At 43.2% G+C, this 17210-nt stretch overlaps 1 protein-coding gene across 6 annotated transcripts in view; it reads right to left on the bottom strand.

Annotated features, from left to right (window-relative positions):
* Positions 1–5308, bottom strand: part of NRG1 (neuregulin 1) — a 1130312-nt gene extending 1125004 nt beyond the window's left edge. The window contains exon 1 of one of the 6 annotated variants that reach the window (XM_086703390.1): positions 4458–5308. In XM_086703390.1, coding sequence (XP_086559516.1) covers positions 4458–5190 — 733 coding nt within the window. In that variant the 5' untranslated portion in view covers positions 5191–5308. The remainder of the gene's footprint in view (positions 1–4457) is intronic. The other 5 variants (XM_086703388.1, XM_086703387.1, XM_086703385.1 and 2 more) reach the window with 5 other exon arrangements.
* Positions 5309–17210: the final 11902 nt, after the last annotated feature.

Genomic DNA, 17210 nt, shown 5'->3' with positions numbered 1-17210 from the left:
AGAGTAACACGTGCATGCACACGTTCAGAGCATTCCTATATGGATGGGAAACTGTCCACAAAGGTCATTTCTGTTATTTAAGAATATGAACATTCAAAATGAGTCCTCACTTTCTCATGAAAACTTTGACTAAGGCATGTTACGCTATTGCTTTTGGCAACAAACTACATGAGTCATAGGAACCCTAATTTTTTACCTTCTGTTTTCATTATATACTTTTCATTCTTTACTTTCAATGACTGTAATGGTTAATGAACCCTACCACCATTTTTCATCGTATGCTTTTTGTTTTCATTATCATTCATTTATATAAGGCTAATCAAAATATTCACTAAGACCTATCTGTACAGATATGCTTTTCAAAACATTTAAGCATATCAAAGACAACCAAACCAAAAACCTAAGTATTACTAAGTACTAAGGGCAGATGAGAGTTGAAAGGTCTTTGGACATCTGGTTAATTCATAAATTGTCACTGAAATTTAAAAATACATATTAAAAGAGGTTATGTTTATAATTAAGAAAAAGATAACAAGAAGAAAACAGGCCCTGAAGCAAAGAAGATTCCCGGAACAATGAATAGATTACATCTGACAAGGGCACTAACCTGCCCAATCACGTCTTTTGCTCTCATTTGCTAGAAATATACAGGCCAGTGGAAGGACGGTGCAGTGTGCAGCCCCCTCAGTGCTGTGTAAGCTTCCCAGTCTTACCTAATACATCAAGACCTATGGTACAACTTTTCCTAGACCCCAAGGACTTGCAGATCTCCTGCAATGAAGGGGAACTACCCCCTAGTGCTTGTAAAATATCCTACTTCAGATGTTTACATTCTCCTTTTAAGACATTATTATTCCAAGGAACTGTTTTTCCAAATGACCAATCTTGGGCTCATTTTTTTTTATCATAAATATAAATATATATACGGTTTGTCTACTCAACAGAAAAGTGTTTTAGGTATAGATTTTTAACAGTAAGATTTATATAGCTGACAGAGCAGTCAAAAGGACTCGGGAAATTAGATTTACATGTAGATTTATGAAATACAAGCAGTCAAGCTGTATCTGTTCCTACTGTTACTTACTTAATATAGCTTTTATTAAGAATTATCTTCTTCAGTGGTGGCTGGAGAATCCCTGCAGCGTTTGTCATTTTCCTAACACCATAAGGTCAGCTCACTTTCTTAAATAGTTACTGAGGATATTAGAAAAACCAAGTGCCATTTATCATAAATATGTGATAAACCTGCTTATGTTATCAATATATTCCAGCATTACAGCATAGACCGAATATCTACATTGGAGTATAAGATGATGATGCACAAATCTTGCATGCCCCAATAACATCCATAGATGTTATTCAACATCAGTATTTTGGACCTCATTTTCTGCCTGGAATCACTGCAATGCCTTGAAAACTAAAATCGTAGTGCGTCACATGATGATTTGTTTGAATAACAGAAATTTAAATGAACAGCAAATTATTTTGCATTCCAATTAATATAAAACCTAATAATATTTCTTAGCTTGTTCGGTGAGCAAGAGAAAAAGCAAAGACTGGGAAGTGTTTAAGCAACTACAAGAAGTGTATGTAATTTATACAAACTTCAAATGCAAAGCAAACAAGCTATGAGATTCCGTGTTGTCTTCTAAAATACACTAAGCAGTTGTTTCAAAAGACCCATCTTTCAAGAAAAGAACTTGTTATACAGACACTGCTCAGGAGTTTATCTCAGATGGGTAAAAAAGAAAAAAGAAAAAAAAATTCAGGGGAGACTTCTATCAGCTCAACCCTAAAGCTAATCTGTTGCATGTGTGGTTTCTACACTAGTAAGCAACTTGTAGGAAACAACACTGCAGCTGAGCACATGAGAGCTGGAAACTGTTCCCCGGGATATGATATCACAAAATGACTTTGCTATATTCCCTCTCCAGCCCGGCATCATGGCTCAGGCAGCAACACAACCGTCACGCCCCCAGGGCAGCTTCATGTGGTTAGATAAGAACCCCCTGCTCCATCACTCTCCCTGAAATCTTCTCACCAGAAGCACACAGAACCAGCTCAACCAGGACAAATCAGCCCCTCTTCTCTCTGTATGTGTCTTTTTTTTTTTTTTTTTTCCAGTTGGTGTTCCTTTGCCTGGTAAGTTCTGAATGACACTGTTAACAGAAACCACCCAATGGGGTGAACTCCCAAGTTTTCACACACTCACACACTTTTAAACCCAATATTCCAGTATGGATTTCCCCAGTTTACATTCTCTAAAATAAAATAGCTCATAGTATTTACTTTTATCTCACAATAGTACAATAACTACCACGTTGATAAAAACACAAGAGAAAGTTTTAGCATAATTCCCGTCAGGCTTTAGCTAAACCTGTTAGTTAAGGTTTCATGCAACAGCCACAACCTCGAAGTACCTGACACTAAAATCACCACACACAATAATTACACAAACCTGGAGCTGTAACTTCATGATTTCTTAATCTACTCAATTATACACAGGGAGATTTCCAGTTCATTTTAAAAACCTGCTTTGCTTCGCATGACACAATTTCCTATGTAATTCCTTTGACAAACAAAAGAGGAAAACTACCTTCCTGAAGGTCTTCCCCCTTAGAAGCACAAAAACAGAACGGTATTTCTCCAGACAACATGAATATTCCATTTCTAAACATCCTCGGGATGCTTGGAAGAACTTTATCCCTGAAGTCTGACGTTTATTTCTAGTCAAAACACAAAACACCATTGCTAATCCAGTAACACAAACCCAATCCTAGGCATCACTGCCAACTACGATCCCTTTTATATCAATTTCCACCATGTATAGTAAATGATTCACAACTCGTGATTTGGGGTAAATGCAAAATCCTTTCTGAATTACATAGAATAAAGCACGTGAAAATTGGACAATGGTGTGGCTTAAAAGGTTTTGTTTCAGATTCTAGAGCAGAGTAACATATACTGCAGTACAATGGTGTTGAGCTTTTGTGTTCCCTAATAAGACAGCTCCCAGCAGAGCGTTTCCCATGTTTTACAGTGACATCTATCAGCCAGACCCGGGGAATCCCAACGTCACTCAGCTTTCTTCAGCACCACTGTCTGAGAACAGCTTCTGTCCACAGAGTGGTGCAATCTTAGCAGGTCTGGCGCACAAAGTGCATTGTTAAAATAGGGAAATGGTGGATGAGCAAGGCTCTTTCCTGTCATTAAAACCAAATTGTTAGGTATTAATTAACTGCAAGATATAAGCACCACAAATGCCAACCAGAAATTTAAGTAATTGGCTATCATCAGATACAAATTTAAGAGAACTTAGTTTGCATCGCAGGCAGACTGAGCCTGGCATGGTGCTGACTTTTGTAAAAATTCAATTAACCCAACCATCTATTAGGCAGATACATAAAGACACAGGGAAAAAGCTACTGTGCATGTTAGAATCTGCGATGTGTAATCATGTTAATTTATGGTTTGAGAAGATACCCTGCTACGCTTTAGTGATTGTATGGTAATCAGAAAATTATACAGATATTTCCAACCTAGAAATTATTTTGTGAATGGCATAAATGCAACACTACCTCAGAAATGTAATCAGATTATCGGTTAATTTCTCAGACCTGATCATATGAAGGAGACCGGAAAACAATACTTTCCAACGGGAAAATGGGGGGAAAAGGTCTGGGAAATCGATTGCTAAACTTGGCTTCCCAAATTCTTCTTCAGGGCCTACACGTGAAGCTCCTTAACTACGCTCATCTGTTCTGATTCACTGAGATGCCAAAACACACTGCAAACCAAAATATTGTAAAAACGAAAATTCTTGAGAGGACGTCACCAAAAATACCCCCCCCCCACACACACACACACAACTTTATATTTCTCACAAACACCTATTCCCGAGGTACAGACTGCACCTATCTGTTGGACATGGAGTTGGCCAAAAACTCTGCCCCATTTCTAGAGACATGTCGGCGCTGTGTCCTTTCCTTGCGAGGGCTCCCACAGACACAAACCCCTGACCATCTGCACACTCAAGACTCCAAATGAAGGAAAGGCGTGAAAATCCTGTCGGACTCACCCTTCCTCCTTCAAAGGAAAAGCCCCCACACGGCGGCCCATACCTCACCAGCACCTCCTAACCAAGTTCAACGACGCACTCGCAAGAAAGCAGCCGGCCCATTACCACGCTACTCGGGAAGGAAACCCCAAGGGATTAAAAAGTTTCAGGCGGCCCCCACCGAGGACCAAACTTGGACTCTCACCAATGGCAAAGCCTAGAATCCAGGTAACTGGAAAAGGCGCTGCCTGTGGAATCCAATCCGCGAAACCTTCTCTGAGAATCACTTAGGAGTCCGCAATCCCGCAACTCAACTCCCGAGCCCGCGTGTGCTGGGCAGCCGTCGGGCCCGCGACCTCCCCGCCCGGCCGGAGCGCGCCCCGAGGGGCGAGGAACTTACCGCACCGCTTGCACAGCACCCGGCTGACCTCCTTCTTGAGGTTCCGGCCCGTCTCGAGAGGGGGGAAAGAGGCTCGGAAGGCGGCCGGCGCGCGGCTGCTGCTGTTGGCATCGGGCTCCATGAAGAAGATGTACCTGCTGTCCTCCTTGAGCCTCCCGCAGGAGGGGAAAGCGGGGTGACCCCAGGCCCCCAGGCGCACGGTGAGCAACGAGTCCTTCTTCAAGCCCCCGGCTTTCACCGCCCACACCTGGTGCACCTTCACCAGATAAGGCGCCTCCTCGTCTTCGGGCTCGCCCGCGCCGGGCGCCGGGGCGCTGGGCCAGGAGGGCACGGTCCCGTTGGCGGTGGGCAGCGGGTCCGGGGCGGGCGGCCCCAGCGCTCCCGGGCCGGCGGCTGGCGGCTCGCGCTCGCCTCCCCACGCCCCTGCCTCGCCCGCCGCCGCCTTCCTGTCGAGTGCCCCCTGCTGCCGCCGCGGCGGGTGCACCTTTCCCTCGATCACCACCGCGGCGCGCTGAGCCAGCTCCTGCACCGAGCCCACGCTGGGCGGGGACGAGTAGCACACCGAGGCCCCCGCGGGAGCCGCCTCGTCGCCGGCGGCCGCCCCCGGCCCCAGGGCCGCGGTCCACAGCAGCAGCAGCGGCAGCAGCGGCGGCGGCGAGCGGGCGGCAGAGCCGGGGCGCGGGGCCCGGGGGCCGGCACTCCCGGAGCGGCGCGGGGAGCGTCGCCATCTCATGGTGTGAGGTGCGTGCGGGCTCCTGGCTGTCGGTTCGGACTCTGCCTCGCTCTCTCGCGCTGCCTCCCTTTTCCTCTCCTCCTGCCCCCCCCCACACACCACTCCTCCTCCCCCCTACCCTCCTCCTTTTATTTATTTATTGGGGGGGGGGGGTGTAGGAGAGTTGTTTATGGGAGGAGGAGGAAGAGGAGGAGGGAGGGCGAGGTGGGTGGAACCACAGAAAGGCGAAGAGGTATAAGGGCAAAAAAAAAAAAAAAAGCAAAATAGAAAAGGAAAGAAAAAAAAGCCGCTGCCACCGCCTCGGTTGCTGGGAGTGACAGGTCCTCCCGGCGCCGCCGCCGCGCCCGAGCCCTGCTGTCGGGGCTGCTGTCACAGGAGGAGGACGTGGAGGTGGAGGAGCTGCTCAGCGGGTAACAGTCCTTTGTGTGAAGTGATGCTGCGGCGGCTGCTGAGGCTGCGAGCGAGCGGCTGGGCGAGAGCGCGAGGCAGAGAGCCCTGGAGGCGGAGTTGCGTGCCTGGAAATCGCTGGGTGGCCGCGGCGGCGGCGGCGGCAGCGCCCTGCGCCTCGCCAGCCTGTTTACCTGTGGTGCGAACTCGGCCCGCACTTCCCTTCCCCATGCTGATTCCGGAGCCCGGCCCGCGAGTTTGTCCTCCGCGGTCTCGCCTGCCCTGCGCGCCTCCTCCCTCGCGGGCGCCCCGATTGCTGCAATGAGAGGCCGGGCGGCAAAGAGGCTGCAGTCCGAGTGGGCTGCGGAGATTTACTGGGGAGCGAGAGGTGACGCTTCAGTAATCGGGGACCTGTTAGCCGGCGCAGGACGCCCGACCGCGGTGGGAAGGGGCGGGGGGAGCATGGCGGGCGGGCAAGGAAGAGGGGGACACGGGAGATGCGGGTCCTCATGTCAGAAAAGTTTTGGGTGAACTATATACTTAAGAGTCAAAAGGGAGCAACATGTTCACCGGAGACCAGCAGCAATTAAAGCAACTTTATATCACGCTCGCTGTCCTGCCACCGAGCACACCCACAGTGAGCATTTCAGGTATGAGGCCTCTGTCCCTGGATCCTTGAGTGACACTTGAGTCTTGATTACCCTTGCCTTTTCGTCGGGCGAAATCCTTGGTTCCCCATGATCTTACGACCTGTGTGATCCTGCTGATAGGAGCCAGGTTTGAATAAAATAGTTGCTCAATAAGGCCATTTTGTATAAAGTTTATGGCTCCTCGTCAACTAGTCCGTTTTGTTACATGATTGAAATGAAAGATGCTTCTGTGAGTGCTGAAACAAATTTCAAACATCTGTAGGTTACATATTCCATCTGAATACCACCCTCCCCAACTTGACCCTACTCCCACCCCCTCCCCCACTCTGCCCCCTACCCTGTCCCGCCAAACTTGAGCTATTTTTAAAACAAGAATCCATCCCCCGGGGCTGTTCTTTTCAAACACCCACCACTGTACAGAAAGAGAACACATTTTCAGCATTTAAAAGAAAATATTTCCTCTTCTGCCTTTTTAAGGTGAAAAATATAGTCAATGACCTGGTAAAGCTGAGTTGAAGTTGTTATCCAATGGCCAATAAATCCACATGGTGAGAATCTAAGATTTTAAAAGAACTCTTTGTAATATCCTTTACTGTAGGATTCTACAAATTGCTTCTAGCAGCTTATCAAATGTGTGCCGCTTAAGTTATATTTTGTATAAAAATGATAGATTATGAGCCACAAATAATTCCCTCCCCCCTTGGCATGATATAGTTGGCTAGAAAACAGTTTGTCACTCCCTCAAAGTCCAGCTTAGAAGGACAGCATTCCGATGCTCATTGTGTGTTTCAACTATGGGGATTTCTATCATGCCCTGATGGTGTGCTTCAAGAGAAGATCCCAATGTAGCAACATAATAGTGCAGGTCTGGCCTCCAGTACATGTTCTCTTTAGCGCTGGTATTCCCACCGATTTATTGAAAGAAAGTGATCAGACATCCAGTCCCCTACCCGGCATCTTCACTTTGCTTTGACCTGACCTCACACACTGCTGGCTCTCGGCGGCGTTTTGGGAGTTGGAACTTGAGCCTAGCACACTTTCTCTCATCCTCTCCACCTTCCACACCTTGTACCAGTTATCTACTGGGGTATGACCAACGACTCCAAAATCTGTTGGCCTAAAACAACATACGTATATTTAGCTCAGGACTCTGCAGATTGCTACTTTGGAATCAGGCAGGGGGATCCTTCTGTTCTCAGCTGGGCTCCCTGAAGGCTTGGCTGAGGGCTGATTAGTCTCAGATGGCCTCAGTTGAGACAGCTCATCTCTTGAAGAATGTGGTCTCTTTCCTTCAACAGGCTTAGCCTGGGTTTGTTTGTGGCAGCTGGACATGTTCCAAGAGAGTGGCCATTAGCATACAAGCAAGGCCTCTTGAGGACTCCGCTCAGAACTGACCTCTGGTCACTGCCACCCTAAAAGCCAGTTCAAATCCCAGGAGTGGAGGGGTAAATTCTCTTAACGTGAGGGGCTGAAAACTTCCATCGCCAAGGGGCAAAGAGAGACTGAAAGGAAAAGAATCGTCATTTTTGCAAACAATCCTCCATAGACAATAAGCTTCCTTTAAGGCCCACCTGTCCTCTGAAGCCTTTCTTAAATACTACATACTCAGGGTGACTGCTCCCCCTGCGTTCATTCTCAGTCTCTCCCAGGCCTCCTCATTTGATCTCCTTCCTTTATTGAGCCCACATGTTTCAGTTTTACTCCCATGTCACCAACTAGATTGCAAGCTTGTTAAAAAACAGCCATGTTTTCCCTATTCCCCTATTTTAACCCGGTTTTGGGCACGTATTAAGTAAGCACTCGATAAATGTCAGCTGATTAATCACGGACTGGTGGTAATGTGATTACCACACATTACCCCATACTACCCCAGCGCTGTCACAGGGAGTTGGAACTCCAGGCAATAAAAACAACAATAAAAATTTAAAGCACTGACTTACAGTCATTAAATTGAACAGATCCCCCCTCTTAGTACTTTACAAAGCATTTTATGTGTGATTAAAAATAAGCTGCTTATGTTTGGAGTTTTGTTTTAAATGCCTTTTTTAAATGCATTTTTAAAAAAGCCTTTACCTTACTCCCACATTTTCTTCTACTCCTCTCTCAGCTAAGTGGTGTTAAGGGGTAACTCTTGTGGATATTTTTTTGTGTAACAGTAGGCCTTCTTGGAACAGTTCAGTGATAATAATTATTTGCTTATATATTTCATTTCAATTTTGGTATCCAAGTCCTCATTTTTGAGGGCACCCATACACTGAAGGGACATTACCCTTTTTTTGTCCTTATTTTAAAATGAAAGGAAAAAGGCATTTCTACTATGATTAACATAAGCTTGAAAAAAAAGTACGAATAGGGGCACCTGGGTGGCTCAGTGGGTTAATCATCCCACTTCAGTTTAGGTCATGAGCTCATGGTTCATGAGTTTGAGCCCCACATCGGCCTCTGTGCTGACAACTCAGCCTGGATCCTGATTCAGATTCTCTGTCTCCCTCTCTCTCTGCCCTTCCCCTGATCATGCTCTGTCTCTCTCAGAAGTAAACATTTAAAAAAAATTTTTTTTAAAGAAAAAAGGTATGAGTAATTGTTCAGTGTATTTAAGTGCTTCTCAGAAAAGGGACAATTTAATTTGTCCACACCAACGTTTAAAAAAAAAAAAAAGGAAAAAAACTCATTCTCAGCAACATCCTAAAACCAGGGTTCTTAAATGTTAGTGTGCATCCAAATCACTTGTGTATGAAAATATGCAGACTTCTGGGCCCCATCCCAGAGTTTCTGATGCAGTAGTTCTGGGGTGAAGCCCAAGATTCTGTATTTCTAACAAGTTTCCAGGTGATACTGATATTGCTGGTGGGGAGACCACATTTTGCGAACTACAGCTCAAAACTTTAAATTTATAAACTTCAGTAGACACAGCATAATAATGCTGTAAACATACTCAGGCATTGTATTCAAATATTCAGTGTCCCCTCCACCATGAATTTTTCTCATCTCAACTTTGAGATGAGAAAATGTGAGTTACCTCCTTGGTTATTAGAGACTGATGCCTTTTGGCAGATCTATTCTGACTAGTTAAGGAGGCATAGATGAGCACATATTGACAGTAAAAGTGTGTGCTTCTTGAGGACTTGACTTGGAACCAAAAGAAAACTAGGACTCAGAACAGTTGTCATCATGTTACCTAGGAATATTTTGTCTGCTCAACTAAAGAAAGAACACACAGGGGTACCTGGGTGGCTCAGTGGGTTAAGCATCTGACTTCAGCTCAGGGGATCGTGAGATCAAGTTCCGCGTCAGGTTCTGTGCTGGCCACTCAGAACCTGGAGCCTGCTTCGGGTTCTCTGTCTCCCTCTCTCTCTCTCCCCCACTTGCACTCTGTCTCTGTCAAAAATGAATAAACATTTAAAATTTTAAAAAGAAATAAATAACAGACAAAATTATGCAGGCAGATGTGAAATACTAGTTTTACTCGTTTCGAAAATCCAAAAAGAAAGTCCACAGGGCAGTCGCAAACTGAAAAGGTTTTCTCACCCCCAGCACTTTCCACCTGATTAAATACTTCTAAATGGTGGCTATTGAAGGGGCAGCAGGAAGTCCACAGAGGCACTGATATCTACTTTATCATCATTGACCAACAGCACACAGAGTGCACACCTCCACCATAAATCAAGAAACAACTATACTCTGGTGCTAAAGTCCTGAATTTGCAGCCTCCCAAAGAAGCTTCGCTTGCTTAGCAGCCTGTCTTGGAACAGAAACAGGGTCCAGAACAATGGAGACACAATTAACAATAAGCTTGAGAGAACAGCAAGTCAAAAGAAACGGTGAATTATAGACCCATGGAAGCCACCCATGAGAAGCAATGTGGCAAAATGTCTCTACTGAAGAGAGGCTAGAAAGTTAAGGAGGCTTCATTAAATACCAGCTGCAATATGAGTCTTCAAGAACTGGGCCTTTGAGTCACAGGCAGTAGGGTGCCCTAGTCACCTCTATACTCTCGCCCATCCACCGACCCATATATTTAATTACATAATTTTAAAACAGAAAAACTACGTGGCATAAGCAGGAATATAGACATGAAAGGTGCCAGCTCTGAAGAAAGTCCTCTAATTTGCATACTTTGGTCTGACATAAAATCCTGTAGATTTCACGTATTTCAGCCCAACTGAGAGGGAAGAAAAGAGAATGAAACCAAGAGTGTTTTCTGATAGCTTTTTTTTGGGGGAGGGGGGTGGATTTAAGACACCTTTGAACTTTACGTCAGGTATGGAAATCCAGACATCCCATTTAGGTTCACGTCCATACCCCCACTGAAGCAACAGCTCTCAGGAGGCAACCAAGAGGTAAACACTCCTTGGACACTTGCATTGGGGAATATATGTAAAGTTTAGGGACATAACTGGCCTGGGGTCATATTCCACTTCTGTTTATCAGCCCTGTAACCTTAGGACAATTCATGACTCTTCTGAGCCTTTTTTCTTATTTATTAAGTAAGCATAGTCTGCTTTATTTCACAGGACACTTGCAAGGATTAAAACAGCTTAGTGTATATGAACCTCCTTTAGAAGTTTCATTTATGCAAAATACGACGTGGGTAAATGATATCTTGCCCTCAAGAATCTTCCAACCTAGTAATGAAGATGGCACATTTTGGAAATTGCCTTAAAGTTGGTTATATGTCTACTTATATACCTTTTTTGTCAGAAGCTCATGACTTCCCAGGGATGCGTATTCCATTATTAGGCATATATGACCGTTCAAAAGTGCTTTTCTGTAATAGGCTGTAAGATACTCATTTAAAACCCAGTCACCTAATGCAAACTGTGTGTACCTATGCTATTTCACTGCCCGTCTAGACCGAGCCAGCCATGATTGCTATCTGTGGCTGGCAACCCTGTCTGTTCCATCATCTCTCCCATGTGTTCACATGAGTTCATGATTTGGGGGGAGAGGGGAGAGAGGTATTGCTTTTTGTGTTGGGGTGTGTGTGTGTGTGTGTGTGTGTGTGTGTTTTCTGAAGGACAAAGGAGGGCCTGGGGAAGAAACAGGGAGGAGAATGAAAAGCAGGATAAGCAGGATGGAATGGGATGTGTTACCCAGAGTGGCTCAAAGCAGGGGCTCCTCCTCAGAGGAACAGAATCACAAGTAGAAGCTGAAATGATCTTTGCAATAAAGAACATTGTAGAGCTTAAAGGCATACACCATGCATGTCACTTTAAAACTCAGGTGAAAAAAGTGAAAAAGTAATGTGAGGGGGAAGACTGCTTTGCATTTCTGGGAAGAAGGAGCACTACACACGTGTCCTGAAGGAAACTAAGCAGAAGCAGACGGCAGGGGGAATGTACTTGCCAGAGAAGTGGGGGAATTGCACCTCTTAAGAAGGAAGACAGAACGGAATAGCAGATTTCGTTCCCACACGTGTGTAGCAGCCCCCTCCCACCCCCGTGGGAATTCCCAGCTATTACCATAGCACACTTTGGAAGAGCCGATGGGGGAATGTGGATATTAAGCTATAATCCTGTAATTGTACCCATGGGAGCTAATGAGCTAGAAATACAGGGATCGATGTTAATATGACTTCCTTGGTACCCTCCTTGGGGACAATGAGATGATGAATATTAATGTTATTATTAACATTGTGATTAACTAATATTATAACACTATACTATGTGGTAGAGAAGGATCATTATTATTTTGCAGATCATTGAAGCAAGTCGTTGAGATCAAATACAATTTTTATTTTATCACTTTTCCTTGAGCACAAGTTTCTTTCTTATGCCTTCTTAGTAATGAAGCACTATCAATAGATAACATAAAAACAAACCATCCAACAGAAATATGCTACTTAAAATCCTAAATATGTTCTACATAAGTTACACATTTCCCTCAAAAATGGATTTGAAAACTTTGTGATATACTGATATTTAGGAGTAATGAATGTGCATTTTATTTATTTATAGCGACACTTTGTAGAACCTATTATTGCTATTTACAAATATGCCAAAGTTGAAGAAAGAAGGGATTGAATGGTTAAATTTGTTTATAGAGCTTCATTGTTCTCTGTGATAAAAGTAAACAGAATTTTTGCTTTCTTTCTAATTATTCCAAAAGGCATCAGTGGATATTCTTAAAATTTCTACTCTTTTTTTTAAGGATGAATCCAACCCATAAAGAAACTTTTGAAAAACTTTTAGGAAATTAAACAGTCATATTTGTAATAGAAAATTTTTCTAACCCTTTACTGTGACATATGCCCCAATCAAATCAAGGAAAGAAGGAAGTAAAAAGCAGATTATGAATCGTAAGACCCAAAGGTATAATCCTGGCACTCAGTTCTCAACAATTTGACAATTTCCTGATTATTTCACCATGGAAGGTCTCAACATCATCCTTCCCTTGCAAGGGATAGGATATAGGTGGCACCTTCAATCACATAGAGAGAAAATAAATAGGTATTTGCAACTCAGGTGGAATTAAACTATTTACTTTGTGGATCTCTTTCCATAATGAACACTTCCAATTTTGTCACTTCTGTTTTCCTTTGATTTTACAGACTTTTCTGCTTTAGGACAGTCCACACATGCTGATCGCAGGACACTGTGCATTCCTTAACATAAACATAACGCCATGAAAACCACAATTACTTTATGTCAACTTCCAGTCCGCAGTTTTGGTAAGAGTCTCAGTATGGAACCGAGTCTGTTACTGGGTTGAGGACACTGAAGTGTAGGAGCATGAAAAATATGTAATAAAAGAGATCAAAGCACGAGAAGTTATTAACTTCATGATCTACTGGTAGGTTTTACATCACTTTTTACTATATCTACTTTTGAAAGGATGGTATAAATAAATATTTTATTCTGCACTCCCTAACCTGGGATGCCATGTTAGAAGGTCATAAACTTTCCCTTTTAGATTATGCTTTGAATCAGAGAGAAACACATCAAAATGTTAGAACAGGAGAGAATCCTGGATGTCTAGTCCAAAGTTCTTAATTTTAGAAGTGATAAAGAGTTTCGGAAAAAGTTTTCCTTTCCCAGGATCATAAAATTGATTGTTTTCAGAAGTAGGGGGTTTTTTTCTTTTTTTTTTTAAGAGACAGAGACACAGAGAAAGACAATGACAGAGGAATGTTTTTAAATGTTTAGTTTTTGAGAGAGAGAGAGAAGAGGAGGGGAGGGGCAGAGAGAGAGTAGAGGAGGAGCACACAGAGAGAGGCAGAGGATCAGAAGCAGGCTCTGCATAGATGCCAGGATTAAACTTCTGAACCCGTGAGACCACAACCTGAGCCACAGACAGACACTTATGAGACTGAGCCACCCAGGTGCCCCCAGAAGTAGGTTTAGAACTGGGGGTCCTGCTCTTCCAATTCTCTGCTTTGCCCATGAGCCTCATACTTTTACTAAAACCTCTGTCAAAAGCCTCCCTAAAAAGCTGGTAGCATAGACTCTTCCTTCCAAAAACCATTTCTGTAAGCAATAGCATGCAAAATCTTAGCACCTTAGAAGCACTAAGCTCTCAGCACCTAGAATGTGAAGTTCACCATCACAAAGACTTCCTCTTACAGAAGTAAGAGGTCAGCCACTAAGCCAGCATTAAACAGCCTTCCCTGCCACTTCTTCTGAAAACAGTATTCCAAAAAATAAGAAATAGCTTTCTATTTGTTGTCCCTGTTTATTGAGTGTGTCATTTTTCCATAGCTAAGAAACAGGCCCAAGTTGGGACATAAAAGAGTTAAAGGCTTTTTCATCATCTTTTCCTAGAATGCCTTAATGATGGTTCAAAACCACATGAGTTTCTCGGGGTAAAATCCAAAACTTGCCCTCAAACACGTAGAGCAGAGAGAGACCACAGAAAAAGGCAGACCACCCCACATTGGTAAGTGGCAATTTTAATAAGCAAGGGAACTTACATGGGAAGATTTCCACACCCGCCTGCCCTAATCTTGAGAGTTTATATAGAGTCCTTAACCGGGTTCAGTCATATATACAGCCAAGGTAGTCTCAATAACACATCACTCTCTCAAGCCTGGATCCCTAAGGTAGGTCCTAGTGTGGAAACAGTGGCCTGAATGTACATTCCAAGGACAGAGGAGAGGGTGGGGAGCCTCCTGTTGCACAGGTCCAGCTCTCTGGTCAACCAGCAGCCATGTCTTCACAATGATCTCCGCCAACCATCAGAATACAAATCCACAATGACACACAAAAAATATGAGATGTAAATATAGACAGATATGAAGTCTAAATGAAATAATTCCTGATCCAAAACAACAATACAGAAATCCATTAAGTTACATATTTTATTGTGGAGGATATGTTCTCTGAGTGATAAGACCAAAGAAGACATTATAATGGATATTACTAATCTTTGAAATGAGACTAATGAGCCTTTTCAGGCCAAGCAAGTATATCTACCACTCACAACTAGGTCTCCAGTGGCCCTGGAACATGTGAATTTGAAGCCCTCTCCAATGTTTATAGGCCACATTAATTCTTCTCCCTGTAATTCTATTTTTAAATTTAGTCATATTCTCACTAGAATCTATAATAAAGGAAATACCCTGTATTTTGAATGACAGTGGTTTTAAACAAACCCTACAGGCAAATTTCCTAGGTTCAACCTCTACTAGCTACATAACCTTAGACAATTAACCTCTTTGTGCCCAGTTTCATTACCTAGAAAATATAGACAATAACAATAGCTACCTTTCAACTACTAAACTAATTCAATTAATGTGCAGAAAGCAGTTAGAAAAGCGCCTAGCACACAGCAGATGGCATATAAATTACTAATATTTTGTTCTTACTTTTGAGCACAGTGACAACTATCTTAGAGTTACTTTTGTATGTATGCAGGACAAATACAATGTTTGAATAAATGATGTACAAATGAAGTTCATATTAATTACTTTTTTTTAAAAGCACAAATTTTATAGTAGTGGTAGTAAGTAATTCCCAATAGACTGAAACCCAAACATTGGTTCTTCAGGGAAGGATCCCTCCAACTCCTTCTTAACTTCAGACTCTGGGCACAACATCCCCAAAGAGCGTTAACAGTCAGCAAAATAACCTTAACGCACAACCTGTCCCAGCGTATTCAGTTGATTGAACAGTCTGAACTTGGTGAGGATGACTTTACTTTTGTCCAGTTACTGCTTGTAAGCACTCTCTGCTGAATCTCCATCTCTTGGTTCTTATTTCAGGCAGACCTCCTAATCTCCAGATTCTTTCAGGTATATGAAAAAGCCCCATCTTGTTAATGATGACTCCTATGCAGAGATTAAAGTGCTTTGGTCTAATCTGACCCCAACCTCATATCTAATTTAAAGCCTCTCCTCAACTACTTTAACTCAGGGCTACACTGGGGGGTGGGGGGAGGGAGATGAGCCTGTTCCCTCCCCATCATTCCCCTCCTACTTCTTGCTTTTCCAGGGTCTAAGTTAAAGAAGATGAGATTAAAGGAAAAGTATATTTTTTCTCTGCTTAATTACTTTGCATTTTAGTTCTCCCTGGATTAATACTCACTGGCCATCAGTGACATTTTGGGAGCAGACATTCAAATACTAGCACTTTTGTGAGTTTCAGGGGAAGCTTCTTTAGTTTTGTAGGCAGTCCATGCTGCTAAATTCCCAGACAAAAGTAATCCAGCTTTTTGGCATATCTCTTGAAATTCTCTCTATCCCTAATGAAATATTTCCTCCCATCCCAGCCTATTACTACAGTGTTCTCTTACCTCAGTAAGGTACCTGTGGGACAAGGTGCTTTTAAGATAGCTTCTACCTTTCAGAACATCCTCTTAAGCCATGGGACACTCAAACATCTTTTCCATGGCAAATGAGGGAAAGGCAGGCTACTCCCTGGCGCCTGCTCATTTTGTTCTGTCATTATGAGTACTCCATGTGTCGTCCTGCCTTCAAAATTCCCCAGGTAGGAAGTGGGCCACAGTCTCCATTTTCATGTATACCTCAGATGTTAGGGAACACCTATCTACTCTCTCCAGAGCTCTCTCTCCCTTCTACTGCTCTGGTGGTCCCAGGGAAGGCATAAAGGCTTGTAGATTTCAGCCAGCCTCTAGCTGAAAAAAGAGATGCCAATTCCCTCTGATTCCAGGTACCCTCAATATCTCCTTGTAGTTTCCTTGAAGCCCTCCCAGTTGGTTTGAAAGAAGTCTCACTCCTATACCTGAAGTGAGTGGGGAAATGCCACGGTCCTCCACACAAAGCTAGCAGCTCACTCTCTCTACATATTTGCTGATTCTCTCGGTGGGCTGGGGATGAGTCATGAGGTAATGAAGTAAAGGAGTGAAGTTCCTGGGACGAGCCTGGCCACAGTTGAGGAAGTTCACAAAGTATCTCACTGCTTATATTATCTTTGTGCCAGGCATGAAATTGGGGCAACATCACAAAATCAGCAAGGTTAGTATCTGAAATGTTCTATAAAGGAAAGGAGGGCAATTCTTTACAGAGGTCAGTAATACAATATGAAAGATGAGCCAAAAACTCATTCTGGTAAATAGGATTGAAAATGTCTCTGAACCCCTTTTATCTATAGCAAAATTCTGCCTGCCAAGAATAAATATTTGGGAAGATACTGAAGCATTAAATAACTTTATCTTGATATTAAAGTTGCCAATACAATGCATATTTAATTAATTAGAATTGAGTTTGATACACTGTCCTTTATTATTATGAGCATTCAATTATATGCACTATTACTTATGGAATTTTAGAAAATGGTCAGCTCTTTAGTTATTTTTCTCTTAAGTTAAACTAATATACAATTCTTAGGTTTCTTCCTCTGCCCCAAGGCAAAAAGTCTTAATTATTAAGAATTTTAATTTAGAAAGGTCACAGCATAGGAGAATATGGCCAATGGTATTGTAATAGTGATGAGTGGTGAAAAATGGTAGCTATACTTGCGGTGAACACAGCTCAAGTTGACACCTAGACTTATCAAACCACTATGTTATACACCTGAAACTAATGTA

This window comes from Puma concolor, chromosome B1, assembly GCF_028749965.1.
Source record: "Puma concolor isolate L17-30 chromosome B1, mPumCon1.1.hap2, whole genome shotgun sequence".
Lineage (NCBI taxonomy): Eukaryota > Metazoa > Chordata > Mammalia > Carnivora > Felidae > Puma > Puma concolor.
This window is presented reverse-complemented; position numbering and strand designations above follow the sequence as displayed.